The sequence below is a fragment of the Coptis chinensis genome, chromosome 7 (genome assembly GCF_015680905.1).
Source record: "Coptis chinensis isolate HL-2020 chromosome 7, ASM1568090v1, whole genome shotgun sequence".
NCBI classification, from domain to species: Eukaryota; Viridiplantae; Streptophyta; class Magnoliopsida; order Ranunculales; family Ranunculaceae; genus Coptis; species Coptis chinensis.
In genome coordinates this window covers 7,354,687-7,368,536 of record NC_141462.1, presented here as the reverse complement: position 1 = coordinate 7,368,536, position 13,850 = coordinate 7,354,687, and the positions used below count along the sequence as shown (strand labels likewise).

Sequence of the window (13,850 nt, the reverse complement as noted above, 5' to 3'; positions counted from 1 at the left end):
TTAGGTCAAGAGTGTGCAATCATATAGGGTCTGGGTAACAACTTTTGAAGCTGGTGCCAAATTATGGGCATGAAAGGAGGGATGAACAATATTTCAATAGTCAATTACAAAAGTAAAATGTATATATTGAGCTTGCCCGTTTGACAAGTATGATACAGTTGACCAAAACTCTGAGTGCATTCTTGTGTACCAATAAGGTTGGCCACAGCAGCCACATTTTTAAAAACCATTCAGAGAAATTGCAAGACGATCTGTGTGACTTTTCACCACATCTGCCTAGCAGAGGATTTGAGTGCCTACTGGGGAGTTCATCCTTCTTGTTGTTTCCTTTCTTCCTAGAAACTCCATGATGTCTGCATCTCTGAAATGAAAAAACATGATTAGTCCATTTCATTATTCAAGTACAACCACATGCAATAAAAGATATAACCCTGATACATAAGGTCTAAAGGTCGAACACACTACAACCTACAGAAGAGACGAGGGAGAAAGGAAAGATGAAAAAACAATTCTAATAGAGAAGTTCAAGAGTTGCAAGCTCAAAAGCAAATTAATTAATTAGAAAACTAGATATTTGCTCAAGGTACTTCATAAATGACTCCAATGTAAGTTAAGAGATATTATTCAGATCTGAAGCTGGATCCAACCCAAATTCGATTCTAGGCAAATATCTAAAAACAGTATCTGACCATTTTATCCACTTTTGAGGTTCAAAGTCAACGAAAGGGAGTCGGCTCAGACAAGCACCATTCACAGCCTTAGCAACAGACACAACGAGGAAAACAGAAAAGAATGACATACATTGGTTGATGAGATACATCGAAAAGCCCCATATTTTTTTTTTCTGTCACCAGGACGTGAGCTGCGAGGATGGACGTTGGGATGACGAGACCGGTGACTCTTTGCTGCTTTGACACTGGGAGTCTCCTCTCCACTCATCCTGAACCTGAGCTGCAAACTGCAAGTTCCACAGAACATCTTCAATGGAAGGTCTCTGAGCTGGCTCCTCGGAAAGTGCCCGGAGGCAAATTCCCATCATAGTCTTCATTGATTCCTCTGAGCACGCTTTGCAGATTACCGGGTCAACAATGCTGATCAGGCTCACATCGTCAGCTGTAATGCCCCATTGCAACTACAGAACAACAATAACCAAACGCATGTTGCGCCATGCACCATCAAAATGATATGATCAGTTAATTTAAACAAATTAAAAAATGATGTGAATCTGCATCATCTTAAGGTTAGTCGAGGTCACACAAACCTGGTTAGATCATAGGCTTTCTAAGTAAAGGCGGCAAGCCACAATATATAAGAGCTTACTGTTTCTTTAGAGAAAGTCGGCATTATAAAAGATGAACTCTTTTGCAAAACTATGTCAGAAAATTGGTTTTCTTTTTTGTTTCACTTGATCAGATGAAGGATTTCCTGAACTCCTGGGACACCTAACACGGGATTGTCTAAACTCTAAATCACTTGATGGAAATATGAAACCAAGTGGCAAAAGAAAGTTTTCTGTACATTTAAGCTGTTTCTCTGGGACTAGAGGAACGAGGTCAGAATATCTTCATATTACTTCAAATATAGGAAAACATAATGTAGAAGCAATTTACCTGGTCCTTAATAATATCAACTTCGTCTTTGGACAAGATTGACTTTCCAACAATCATTTCTAGTAAGATTACTCCGAAATCATAGACATCGACCTTATCTGCGTCTATTGTCCTGCAAAGTAACATGGCAGAAAGGAATCAACTGATAGTTTACATCACCCATCACTGTTATAAGACTCACAAAACGGTAATACCAATCTCATATTATACACTTTCAGTTGAACACAAGGTTCAGTCAGGAAATTTTTCTAGAATGTACATAAATGCAAGTTCATAATTCATGAAAAAAAGCTGAAGAAGGTTTTGATGACAAACCTTCCACGAGCATTATGCTCTTTTAATGCACTGGAATGAACTCCCGTACCCAACTGCATGACAGAAGAAATCAATTGATTTTCTATAACGGAAATGAACATATTTACTTAAAAGAAAGAGTTACTCTACAATTTACCTTTCCCACATTCTCTGCTAACAAAGGAAGATTATAGCTACTGATTTTAGCTGCAAGGTTATTATCTAAGAGAACATCTGTTATTTTCAGATTATTTGAATATACACCAGGGACTATTCCAGTATGCAAAAACTGAATCCCCTTTGCAACTCCGACCGCAGCTGCTATCCTTTGTGTCCAGGTAAGTTTTTGTTCAGTGAGTCCCTCTGCCAAACGAAGTGCAAGGATGAAAATCACTATTGATAATGAAATAGTCAAGTCAGTATGCAAAGAAAGTAAGGGCCTCCCCTCAGAGTTGGTAAGGTCAAGGATCACTACATAAGAAACATAAGCAGATACCTGGTATTTTGCATGCTGCATAGAGGGGACATTGCTTTCACTCATTGCTCGATTTTGATTAACGTACTAGTCGAAAACAAAGAAGAATGTTCATACAAAATACTTCTAGTTATAAGGCCAAAAGATCAACTTACCAGATATGTGCCCTCTAAGTGTCCCATTTTGAACATATTCAAATACAAGAAACATTCTGCTGACGCTTGAATCATCCAGGTAACATTCAAAGCAGTGTCCAAGAGCACTGACCAAATGGCGATGTCTGAGTTTCGAAATCAGTTCAATATGGTGCCTAAAGTTCTGAGTGCTGTGCCTCCTTTTCAATTTCAAGCATCTAATTGCAACAAGTGAACCGTCATTCAGCTCGCCTCTGTACATCTGTGATCAAGATAAAAGCACAACAGTTTTGAAATAAGCATGTTACAAAAACTCAATCTTAAAACGTAAAAACTTGGTTACTGGTACTGTAGTCATACAACAAAATTACAACTTATAGCGAAGCCAAACATGTCTATATATGGTGTAGAGTTGAAGGCACCAGAGCACATATAAATACAGTCTGGTGGCCCAACTCATTATGAAAATGGCTTTTGATAAGAAGTACTAGGTATATAGGTTTTCCAGACGTGCTGACACGGGTATGCAGGGAAATTTTCATAAACATATTCAGGGTATGACTACTCATAGTGTCCTTGTATGTCCTTGGTGTATCAGAAATGAAGGGAAATATTTGAATTCAGTGCCCAGTGTATTATAAATGACTAATGAGACAGCATACCTGGCCATGAGAGCCTTCGCCCAGGAAAGATGAAGTATTAAAATTACTTGTAGCACGTTCCAGCTCCTCCAGAGAAAATGTTCGATAAGGTGGAAGTCCCAGTCCTCCTAGCCTCATGGTCTGAGATATGTATCCTTCAAGCAATAGGAAAGAATCAATTGTGAAACTTTGAATTGAAATAAAATGATGAAATGGCATTGAGTATTAGAATCCGAAGAAAAGAACAGCATTAAGTAAAACTCCACTGGAGAGCTTAGATTTTTCATCAAAGTTTAATCAATGTAGTACATAGGAAAGAGAAAGCAAAATATGAAAACTTACTTGCATCAGAAAGCAGTTTTGAAGAGTACCCAGTTGACACATTCTCTTGTATTAATCTAGTTCGAGGAATTTTCATCGTTCTTTTTCCAAATTGTGCTCTTCTAACAAGAACAATCAACAGGCCAATAAGTGAAACTCCTAAAGTAATTCCTCCCACTATAGATAGTGCAAGAATTCCTTTAGCCATTCTTGTTGGTTTCTTTTGCTTACGAGGTAATATCCCCACAGCTAAAGCTTCATTGCGGCAAAAGAAATAAGGATGCTGATTTTGCTCTCCACTGGCTAGGCAGTTCTTAGAATACCTGACAACTCTATTTTCAGAATCTGAAAGTAGGCAGGTTGGCAACTTCCCAGTCAAAAGATTCGACGAAAAATCCACATAATCAAGTTCTGCATTGCATGACATGTTCTCGAAAAGCATGCCAGTGAATCTGTTTCCCGCAATATTCAGATAAGTAATTGAAGGCAGAGTTAACAATGACTTTGGAAATGGTCCCACAAATCTATTGAAAGAAATATCAATCCATTTAAGCTGGTAATAAGAACTCAGTTCCTCAGGAATGGCAGAGCTAAACTTGTTCTTCCTCAGTACTAGAGTAACTACCTTACTAGCCAAACTGGGGAACTCAGGTCCAAATCTGTTGTCTTCCAAGTCAAGAACTTGAAGGTTTGTCAAACCACTAAGATCAGGCACTTCTCCAGAAAATTGATTCATTGAAAGTGAAAGAACTCTTAATGTATTTAATCCTCTCAACGAATTCGGCAGAGACCCACTAAACGAATTGTTGGGCAAACTTAAAACAGCCAAGAGAGAAAGCTCACCCATCCATTTGGGTACACTACCATTAAACATATTATTATCTAGAATAAGTGTCTGGAGGCTTCTTAGTACTGACACTTCTTGAGGAATGGCACCAGATAGAAAATTAGAACTAATGTTAAGTATCTCAAGTGAAAACAATCTAGAAATCTTACTAGGCAAAGAACCCCATAGTCCAAGAGAAACCAAAGAGAGGACTTTCAAGCTTGGAAGACGAACAAGAGTAGTAAAGAAGGAATCAATGGAGAAATTCTCAGGCAAAGATGAAGTCCCCTTTTCCCCAATTATATGCAGTTGGGTTATATTGTCTTCATAGCATGCAACAGTAAGTGATGCACTAGGTTCTGCGTTACAGAAATCTGTGGAGGTATTCCAAGTGCTTAAAACAGAAGGAGAGTTCAAAAGCTTCTTGATTCTCAAAAGAGTATGGGCATGAGAAGTTTGTAGTTGTTCAGTGCAAGGAATCAAAAGAAGTACAACAAAAAGTAGAAAAATGGTGGAACTGAAATTTCTTCCTACACCCATAATTACTACTAAACAGCAACTGAGTAGCTTTTCAACTCTAAAGAGCTTGCAGAAACAGCATAATAATAAAAGAACCCAACCTTTGAAATTATATGGAAATGAAGTTGAGCAAGCATGCTAGAAGCATTTCAGCACTGAAGAGCTTGATAATAATCATGTAAAGGAAACCAACCCATTTTGCAGAAACACCACTAGAATTGAGCCATGTAAAATGAAGTTGTAAAGATTCACCATATATATTTACAAAGACTGATGAGCTCTTCTTTTAGCTACCCAAGACGTACTGCACTGCAAAAAACAAAAAACACAGATAAATAAATAGAAAGAAGTAAAGAACACAGACGAAACTGAGCAAAGTCAGAAACATGAATTCATCTCTACCATAAGAAACCATTCCACTTTCAGACTGTGTACAACAACAACACATTCACGAGACAGAGTGACAAAAAAACTCATAATATCTCGATACTCTCAACATTTTCTATAATTATAATCATTAAGGAAAACACTGTTTTTTTACTACATTAATCAGATATTAATAAGGAAAGTAATCACAGTAGTCAACTCAACTCAAGTTCAATTCATTATAAAAAAGCTAACCGGCTTAATCAACTGTACTTGAGTTCACTGTAAAATGTTTCAGAGATGGAGACAGTTCAAAAGACACGGGATCAAAACGTACAAAAATAACAAGAGCTGGAAATGAGTTCACGGCATATCTTGTGAACTCGCAAACCGACAATAGCAAGTTAACAACAATCAACATCTTTTTCCTTCTTTCTTTCTTTGAGAGTGAATGAAGTGAAAAAGTAAAAGATAGATTCTTTATTTCTTTTTGCATGCCAGTATAATCTTTATTCGTTTCTGTAAAATTATTTATTTATTTTGGATGGAAATGGAGTGATTAGGGAGGAATGTGAGAGTGTGTTTATGTTTAGGAGGAATGTTGTTTTCAAATATTGGAAACCTTTTGCTTTCTGTTTTCTGGCGGGTTTTGGCTTCACTATCGTTGATGTGGACCTATAGTTTACTGACAAGTGTTTTGTGTTTTTGGCGCGTTTTCATAGATTTGCAGAATGCCAGTCAAGGACACTCAAGATTGAGACTCGTGATTATGAACCGTGACCAACAGGGCGAAGAATTGACATGTGTGTCATCCTTCCTACACACATAAATAATTGGTACTGAACATCTTAGATTCAAAGATGTGAACGTGACATACAATTTGAATAGGAAACTTGTTACACACATAGCTATAATACTCCGTTTTATAAACATTTTATATATTTTTCCGTATAATATAAATAATAAGGCGAATGTTTCAAATCTAAGGATTAATATTCAAATTTTATAATTTAGACTTATAATTACCGAATAATAAGATTTGTATCTTTTAAATGAAAAAAACACTTACAATTTGGATAAAATATTACCTTCTAAACTTATAATACAACAAAATATAAATAAATCGTATTATATTCGTATAAAACACAAATTATATGTTTCACATTTTTTTCGTTATTTTGAGCTGAATTTTTAAACGAATTAGAATCCCAATGTTCAGATTTTTTACAAATAATTTTCGTACTAAATTTTTGACGTCCACGAATTTACCAGCTATGGTCACACAGCTCCTAGTCGTCACGACGTATGGGTTTGCCACTTTGCCTAGATATAGAATATAGGCAAGTTGGAAGTGTGGGTAAGGATCTCAATCACATGCGGGATGCGTCCCGACTCCTGACGTTCAAAGTACTGCTTGACCTACTGTCTCAGCACTTCATCAATGACCACTTTAAAGATGAAATGGGTGGTTGTCTTTCATGGATGATGGATCCCATCTCAGTACCTCGTCCGTCATATGGGGAATGGGATCGTGGCCGATATTTCAATGGTCCCACCCGTTATATCGTATGAGATCAAATAGTTGGTAATGTTTCATCACGACTTCTTTTTTAGTAATTTAGAGTGTGTTTGTTAAATTTTAACTCACATGGAAAGAAAAGAAATAAAATAAGTTTCATTCACTATGGAATGGAATGGAAAAGAAAATAATTTTAAATAAGTATGTGTTTAGTAAACCTTAAAAAGAAAGAAAACCTGGAGAAAAAATAATCATGTTTGTTTCAAAAAAACTACTAAAAAGAATAATTGTGTTGTTGGATCACAAAGTATTAGTAGTAAGTCACCTATCTATCTATTTCCTTTCCTTTCCTTTCCACAAAATTTCACAATTACAAAACTTTTTCCTTTTTCCATTTGTTTATATGGAAAAGTCAATTTTCTTTCCAATGTGGGTAAACAAACGCCTTTAAAACTGTGAAAAAAATAATTCACTCTTTTTTTTTTCCTTTCCATAAGAATAAACACACCTTAGTACTTCACATTAGATTATTAACATAAAACTTACAGCCATGATATTAATTGAAGAGTGGCGATTCATTAGCATGTCAATATTAAATGAAAAAAATATATATATAGATCAAACTCCAAAAGGTGGTGACTGTGACTCTGTCAGAGCATTAATAATTTAATCCCAAGACCACCTAGTAAAACGGGACCAACGACTTTCATCAGTGTTTGTGTGGAAACTGTGAGACACGAAATAAATCCAATTTTAACACAAAGCCTACATAAGTACAAAACTTAGCCTGATGAGTCAAACAATGCAAACCGCAAAAGAAATCCTATGATTTCAAAGTACTAAGCAGCTCCCTCACCTTAGATACCTCTTTTTCCGAAGAAAGTAAAAACTTCCCTCTCACTCTATTGGAACTTTGGAAGTACAAGATGATCTCTTTCGTTACAATTGAAAATACCCAAGTCCCCATTCAACTTTCACTCACAGACATGCAGATCTCATAGCAACAAGATATAAAGGTAATCATGGTCATACACTCTTACTTTATAAAGATATATTCCAATATGGTTCAAATACCAAATAACTTTCCTTGGTTATTACCATTTCATTGGTCCCAAAGCATTATTACTCACTTTGCAACAGAAAAGTAAACAAATGGGGTCCCTCTTCCTACAACTTAAGTCGCCAACATTCGGATATTGGTAAGATAGTGAGACCCACGAATAATGTCATTGTACGATCATTACCATTTTCATTAACTTTGGCAAAACAAACAATGCAGTTTCATTCCATTGTGCTCATAATCTAATAAAAGTCTCGTCTTTATATGGGTTAAGCAGTGGAACGAGTCAGAAAGGTTACCAACTAAGATATATTTGTTAATTGTTTTGATTGGAGTATAGGGGATATGGTCGGTGTGCCTCTTTATAACATTCTGTCCATTTTAGGGGAAATCGCCCAATGTTAATTGTTAATGAAGATTTATACAGAGACAAGATACAAAATCTTACATGTATTTATACTACTCACAATATCTTTCAATCTTCAAGCACGTATCTGTTTCTTCTGGCACCAAAAGCAAATCTCTGCACAAGAACAAGGAAATGAAGGAATTCATCTTCACAGATACAGCATATAAGATGTTATAAAGATCATTTAGGAGAATGTAATTTCAAGTAAAACAAATAGAATATAACATTACTGACTGAGAATATCTGGGAGTAGGCTTTCAATCCAGTCAGGAAACGAAGGTAAGTTGGTTTCGTTGACCCATTGCTTAGGATGGATCTAATGTTGGGAATAAGATATTCAGCAACCTGTAATAAGAACAATTAGAAAGGGAAGTGAGAACTTGCCTAGATACAGATACATTATATGAAGGTTACACTGCATACCAAAAGCTTCGTATTGTAGATCTACAATTTTGCATCATATCTAAGATTATTTGTATATCAACCAAATCTGACTGAGAAACTTTTTTCTCAGCTTAGGGAATTTCCAAGAATTTAGTATTCAAATGAACAGAATGTTCAACTATAACTCTATAAGGCGTCACTGGCTTGGTTGGATCAAGTAAACGTGTTCAATGCAACCATAGGTCAGACCATCTAAGCTGATTGAGATAATCTTGTCAAAAGACAGGCAACTTTACAAAAATTTCTTATTTCAAATGTTTCTGACTAACAAATAAATCTGAGACTTGATGGGACAAGAGAAACATAAAGGAACTGTAGGTAAGACTGATCTAAGCCAATTGAGTAACTCTTTTTTATCAAAATAGGCAATTAACAAATGCATACAGTATTTATCTTTGAGGCATTTATCCTGGGCTTAAGAGCAAATCTTAAGGTAACTTAAGTATAAAGTTTTGTATTTTGAAAAGTTATAGGTTTTAGAATTCCCATTCGACATTTAAATCAAAAGTCTCAGATACTTGGCTTCTTAAGTGAGCGAAACCCAGTAAACATGTATTGCTTAACAGCTAAACCCCATACACCCAAATGACCCAATTAGCTTATTCAACTTGGGTTTGTTAGGATATCGAGATCTTACCACGTCAGCAGGTTCTGCTAATACATTAATGAAAAATTTGGCCTGCAATTGCAGCAATACATTAGTTGCCAACACAACACCTGCAGATGAATGAAACAATAACCAACAACTCCTTGACTAACCTGCTTAGTGGTAGCCCCAGACATGAGAAGATCCGTTGTAACCATTCCTGGCTGTGAACAAAAGAAAAAATGCTTAATTGAAAATCAAGTATCCAGAAAAAATAATAAAATAAATAAAAGTAGGCATGGTGAGGAACCAATTTGTTCCAAGAGTGATAAACCACAATGGGATAAGCAGAAACTAATCTAATTATTAACCCTCCCGAGTAAAAACTTTATTAAATATCAGGTAGTCAGGATGCCCAATTAATAAATACAGGGGCCCACAAAACGGTAAGGAGAAAAACAACCATACAGGATCACCATGGTTCAAAGTTGCTATAGTCAGTGGTTAGAGAAATGAACCAACATTAGAGTTTGTTTCATAGTGTTAGACTCCTAGGGCACATTTGCGGAGGGCATCTAAGGGTCGGGCAGTTACGTTGCTTGTGGACGGTCCATTGGGGGTTCTGACTTCAGAGGCAGCGCCCCTGACCTGAACTTTTTAGGATGTTAATAAACCCTCCTACTTTCTTATATATAGATGCGTGGGAGAAGGCCAAAACCAATTAAATCCATGTAGTCTTTTCTCTCTCCTTCTTCTCTTATTCAATAACTAAATATGACTTTACATTTAACCGGATTTTTTTTATTATGTAAACCCTACTAGTTTCTTATATATAGATGTGTGAGAGAAGGTTAAAACCTATTAAAGCTATATATTCTTTTCTCTCTTCTTCTCCAAACTTATTTCGTGCTAAAAGATATGAAAAAAGTCACAAAGAAAAGAACTTACAGACAAGTTGTGAACAACAACTTTTTTCACATCCTGCATCTTTAATTCAGCCTGGGGAATAATTAGACAAATTGTTCCATCAAACTTTACTAGAGCTCAGAAAGAGGAGAGGAGAAACCCCTACTAAGGCTTAATACAGACTTGTAATGACTTTGTTAGATGCACCACACTGCGCTTTGTCGCTCCATAAGCAGCGAACCTGGAAAACAAAATAAGGCAAAAACAAACCTGATTTTACCTCTTAAAATCATAAAAATCGTAAAAACATTTAGGTACACGACAGAGCTAAATAATCTTGATGCTAGTCCCATCAGTTAAAAGTTTTAAAGATTACAATATGCAAAGGAAGAATATAAGGGGCAGAAACACATGATACCTAGGAGTCGGTCTTCCATCTGAACCAGCTCCATCCATGTTGAAAACATGACCACCTCGATGCTGGTTCAACATCATATTTATTGCCTGCAGATCATTATCACCCATAAACCAGGTCTGGACTTTGGTGGAACTTACAAATTCACTAAACGACAGATAACCGCATATATATTCACCTCGCGACAACATATCATCAAGCCAAGGGTATTCGTGGTAACAACTTCACTACATAAGAAAATTACTTCAGAAACAATAAATGATTGAAGAGGGTGAATCAAGAGATAGATTTTTCCAATGGTTTTAACTACACTGTCATATTCCATGTCATGTTCCAATAGATATCACATATGATGATACAGTTACTTTAAGATGGACCTTGAGCATCAAACCTATTCCGTAATAGAGACATTATTGTGCTACATATGATTATATGAAATCACGAAAAGAAGACCAATAAGTCAGAAAGAAATACATCCCAGAAGAAAATTCTCACAGAAACTCACATAAGATCTTCATCTGAAGTTTCTGCCAATGGCCTGTAGCTGTATGCATTTGATCCTGCGTTATTGATCTGCATCCTTTCCCAAAGTCCAGTGAAAAATGGAAGTGAGACAGAAAGTTGAGATCACGAAACACTGTGCCCTAATATGAAAGAACGATATAACTTGAATAGACAACTTAATTATCAGTTGAAAAAAGTTTTAACTTACAGCATTTAAATAGAACATAACCAGTCAGACTATAATAAGTATGGTGCACAAGACTACAATACCCAAAAGACAACCAGATGAGCCCTATATCCACAAGATAATTTCAACCATAAACTACCTTGTAATCAGACTTAAGCTTGTTTTATCTAACCACATAATGACTTAAGTGTGATGCAGCCAATTTTAGTTAAATTTCAAATCGGTCAGTGACTTTGAGTCTTCAGTAGTTGGCTGCAAAACATTCACAGTAGTAAAGTTCCTGATATCTTTGTTTGAGGCTTCATTCTATACTGACTACCAGGAGCTGATTTGACAACTTCTAACCGAGGCACAATTTTCACCTTCTATTAATCCCCTCAGTGACCCCTCCCACTCTCCCCACCCCGCCCCAAACTAACCAGACATACAAACAAATAAACAAACATATCAGGTTCACTATGGCTGCAGCCTATACCTAATAGCTGTATAACAGGGTAGAAAATAGTATTCATTTTATACTAATATCATCAGTAATATAGGACTATAGGAGAAAACAGTTCTAACTAACATACCCATATATCGATATGTTTGAGTTTGTCGCATGCGAAAGCAACCAGTGCCTTCACATCCTTCCCTTCTTTAACATCACAGGTAGTACCCTACGAAAAAAAATGGCACTCAAGACAATAGCACAGGCCCAACTACATTAGAATGATAATATGAAACGAAAAAGACAAAAAGAGAAAAGGCTAAGTACCCACACACGCTGCTCCCCGAACTCCTCGCTTAAGTTCTGAATTGCAGATTGCACCCGCTCAGCTGTAATATGGCAGGTGAATATGTGTAAGAACAAATAATGAGTTTCAAAATTCACTTAACTCTAGCACTCTTTCCACGTAGTCGACTTAGCATCACCTTAAGTAATATATCCAGTTTAGAACCTAGAGTTAGATAATCAGAGCACCATGGTATATTTCACCCAAAGATCCTACGAAAACGTCATTTTAAACCCAGATACTTGACTAACATTTTGAACCTTTGTGTATCTAAACGGCAGACTAGAGTTCTTCAAGTCAGTTTACTAACTCAACCAAAGTGAACTTAGTATCTCTCTACAGCAAACTAAACAGGTCATCCCGAACATACCAGTTCAACATGGACACTGCTGGAACATAGCCCAAATACAGCGTGGACATGATATTATTCCCAGAAGGGCAGTTAAACAATGATTTTGTTACGCATATAAAGGTAAGCATAAATTAAATGCAGCATATCAAAAAGGCTAAGAACATGCCTGATCTTGAACAGATGATAACATTGTCACCTGCTTTAATAAACTCTCTAGCAAAAGCATATCCAATCCCTGAATAAAAAAAACACCAAACCAACTTAAAAAAAATTCAACATGAAATTTGGCATAATAGTACAGTTTTAAACTGACCTTTAGTTGAACCAGTGATTAATACATTGTAAGATGGGACCATTGGTTCTATCTGCTGCTGATTTGAAGACACTGTTATTGAGTTCTTAGGTTGAAACCCTAGTTTTTGGCGGGAAGTAAATGAGTGGAAATTGAAGATGTGGTAAGAAAGATTTGAAGAATGTGGAAGTGAAGAGAGGAGAGAGAGTTGAGGGGGTTTATTCAAGGAATGAGAGGAGAGAGAAATGGCGGGAAAATGGAGTGAAGCCATTGGAGGACACTCCTCTTTTTTTAACGGGATAAAACTGATTGTGCCATTTGCTGCCTACTGAAATATATCGAAATATTAGAAGATACATATCGATACTTCAGTTGATTGGTTATGATATTTCCAGACCTTAATAAATTGGCCTTGGGCTGGACGGATTAGTCGGGGCTATGTGTTTGGGCTTAGTTAAGTAAAATTTATAAAATCCGATCAAAATAAAAAAAAATTTAAACGTTCATATTACAAGCCCCACAAACACATCAAAAACCCAATAGGACAGGCTAACATAAAGTTCCAACTGGGCAGGCTGAAATAGATTGTGGTCTTCTTCGCTCCCTCCCATCTCTGTTGTTGTTCCAATTACGTTAATTTTTTTTTATTCTTTCTTAATCTTCCATTTTTTCTTCTTTTGCTTCTTCTTCTGTACAAAAAAAAAAACAAATCAATTGTAAATAAATTATAAATAGTATCACTCTAAGAATATTTTACATGTTATTGCTTAAAATTTGGACGGAATAGACTTAAGTTAGGTAGTAAATTTACATATATCAAGTAGTATACTATTACATATATATATTTAAATAATTAAATAAACCCGGATTAATCCGATCTCCGCATCTTAGTGCCTAACCGATTCTTTCTCCGATCCATTTTTCTTCACCCAAATAGGGCCTAGGCGCTAGGTGTTCTCCACCGCCTACTGATTTTTAGAACATCTCTACTACTTATAAGTAGCGTGGTTGAGTTATCTGAATAAAAATAAGTTGTTTATCGATTCTGCCGTTCTACTTCTGTAATTTTGTGATTTTGTTTTCTATTTTTTTTTTTTTTTTATCTCACGCGCCTCTCTCTCCCTTATTTTATGCTATTCTTTGTACCTTTTTCTAATGGGCCAACAGACGACAAGAGAGAGGTGTAAAAGAACTAAAGAAGAGAGACAGTACCT

At 36.1% G+C, this 13,850-nt stretch overlaps 2 protein-coding genes across 8 annotated transcripts; both read right to left on the bottom strand.

Moving 5' to 3' along the window:
• Positions 1–64: 64 nt before the first annotated feature.
• Positions 65–5,581, bottom strand: LOC147485664 (Leucine-rich repeat protein kinase family protein). Of its 4 annotated transcripts, none has more exons than XM_086570215.1 (9): positions 5,442–5,581; positions 3,497–5,129; positions 3,176–3,309; positions 2,535–2,775; positions 2,062–2,267; positions 1,926–1,978; positions 1,611–1,722; positions 802–1,132; positions 65–361 (listed from the first exon to the last, which is right to left on the bottom strand). In XM_086570215.1, exons 2-8 carry the CDS (start codon positions 4,839–4,841, stop codon positions 848–850), a joined length of 2,376 nt encoding a protein of 791 aa, XP_086426341.1. In that variant the 5' UTR covers positions 4,842–5,129; positions 5,442–5,581; the 3' UTR covers positions 65–361; positions 802–847. The 4 variants fall into 4 exon arrangements, with proteins under 4 accessions (XP_086426341.1, XP_086426342.1, XP_086426343.1 ...); XM_086570216.1 differs by lacking the exon at positions 5,442–5,581 and adding an exon at positions 5,223–5,361; XM_086570217.1 differs by lacking the exon at positions 5,442–5,581 and having other exon boundaries at positions 65–359; positions 3,497–5,124.
• Positions 5,582–8,150: 2,569 nt separating this feature from the next.
• On the bottom strand, positions 8,151–12,965 carry NOL (NYC1-like protein). Of its 4 annotated transcripts, none has more exons than XM_086572821.1 (13): positions 12,658–12,965; positions 12,511–12,579; positions 11,974–12,035; positions 11,789–11,875; positions 11,031–11,169; positions 10,704–10,747; positions 10,529–10,614; positions 10,294–10,351; positions 10,153–10,203; positions 9,378–9,428; positions 9,256–9,297; positions 8,409–8,519; positions 8,151–8,288 (listed from the first exon to the last, which is right to left on the bottom strand). In XM_086572821.1, the coding sequence occupies exons 1-13, from the start codon at positions 12,905–12,907 to the stop codon at positions 8,241–8,243; spliced, it is 1,098 nt and encodes a 365-aa protein (XP_086428947.1). In that variant the 5' UTR covers positions 12,908–12,965; the 3' UTR covers positions 8,151–8,240. The 4 variants fall into 4 exon arrangements, with proteins under 4 accessions (XP_086428947.1, XP_086428948.1, XP_086428949.1 ...); XM_086572822.1 differs by having other exon boundaries at positions 12,541–12,579; XM_086572823.1 differs by having other exon boundaries at positions 10,704–10,752; positions 11,031–11,098; positions 12,658–12,963.
• Positions 12,966–13,850: the final 885 nt, after the last annotated feature.

Coding starts and splice junctions, on each gene's coding strand:
- LOC147485664 (XM_086570215.1), bottom strand. CDS start 4,841: ATGGGTGTAGGAAGAAATTTCAGTTCCACCATTTTTCTACTTTTTGTT. Junction 3,310..3,496: donor AAAACTGCTTTCTGATGCAA/GTAAGTTTTCAT, acceptor TATTGCTTGAAG/GATACATATCTCAGACCATG. Junction 1,133..1,610: donor TTGATATTATTAAGGACCAG/GTAAATTGCTTC, acceptor GTTGTTCTGTAG/TTGCAATGGGGCATTACAGC.
- NOL (XM_086572821.1), bottom strand. CDS start 12,907: ATGGCTTCACTCCATTTTCCCGCCATTTCTCTCTCCTCTCATTCCTTG. Junction 9,429..10,152: donor TTGTTGTTCACAACTTGTCT/GTAAGTTCTTTT, acceptor TTTTGTTCACAG/CCAGGAATGGTTACAACGGA. Junction 8,289..8,408: donor CCTACTCCCAGATATTCTCA/GTCAGTAATGTT, acceptor GTTCTTGTGCAG/AGATTTGCTTTTGGTGCCAG.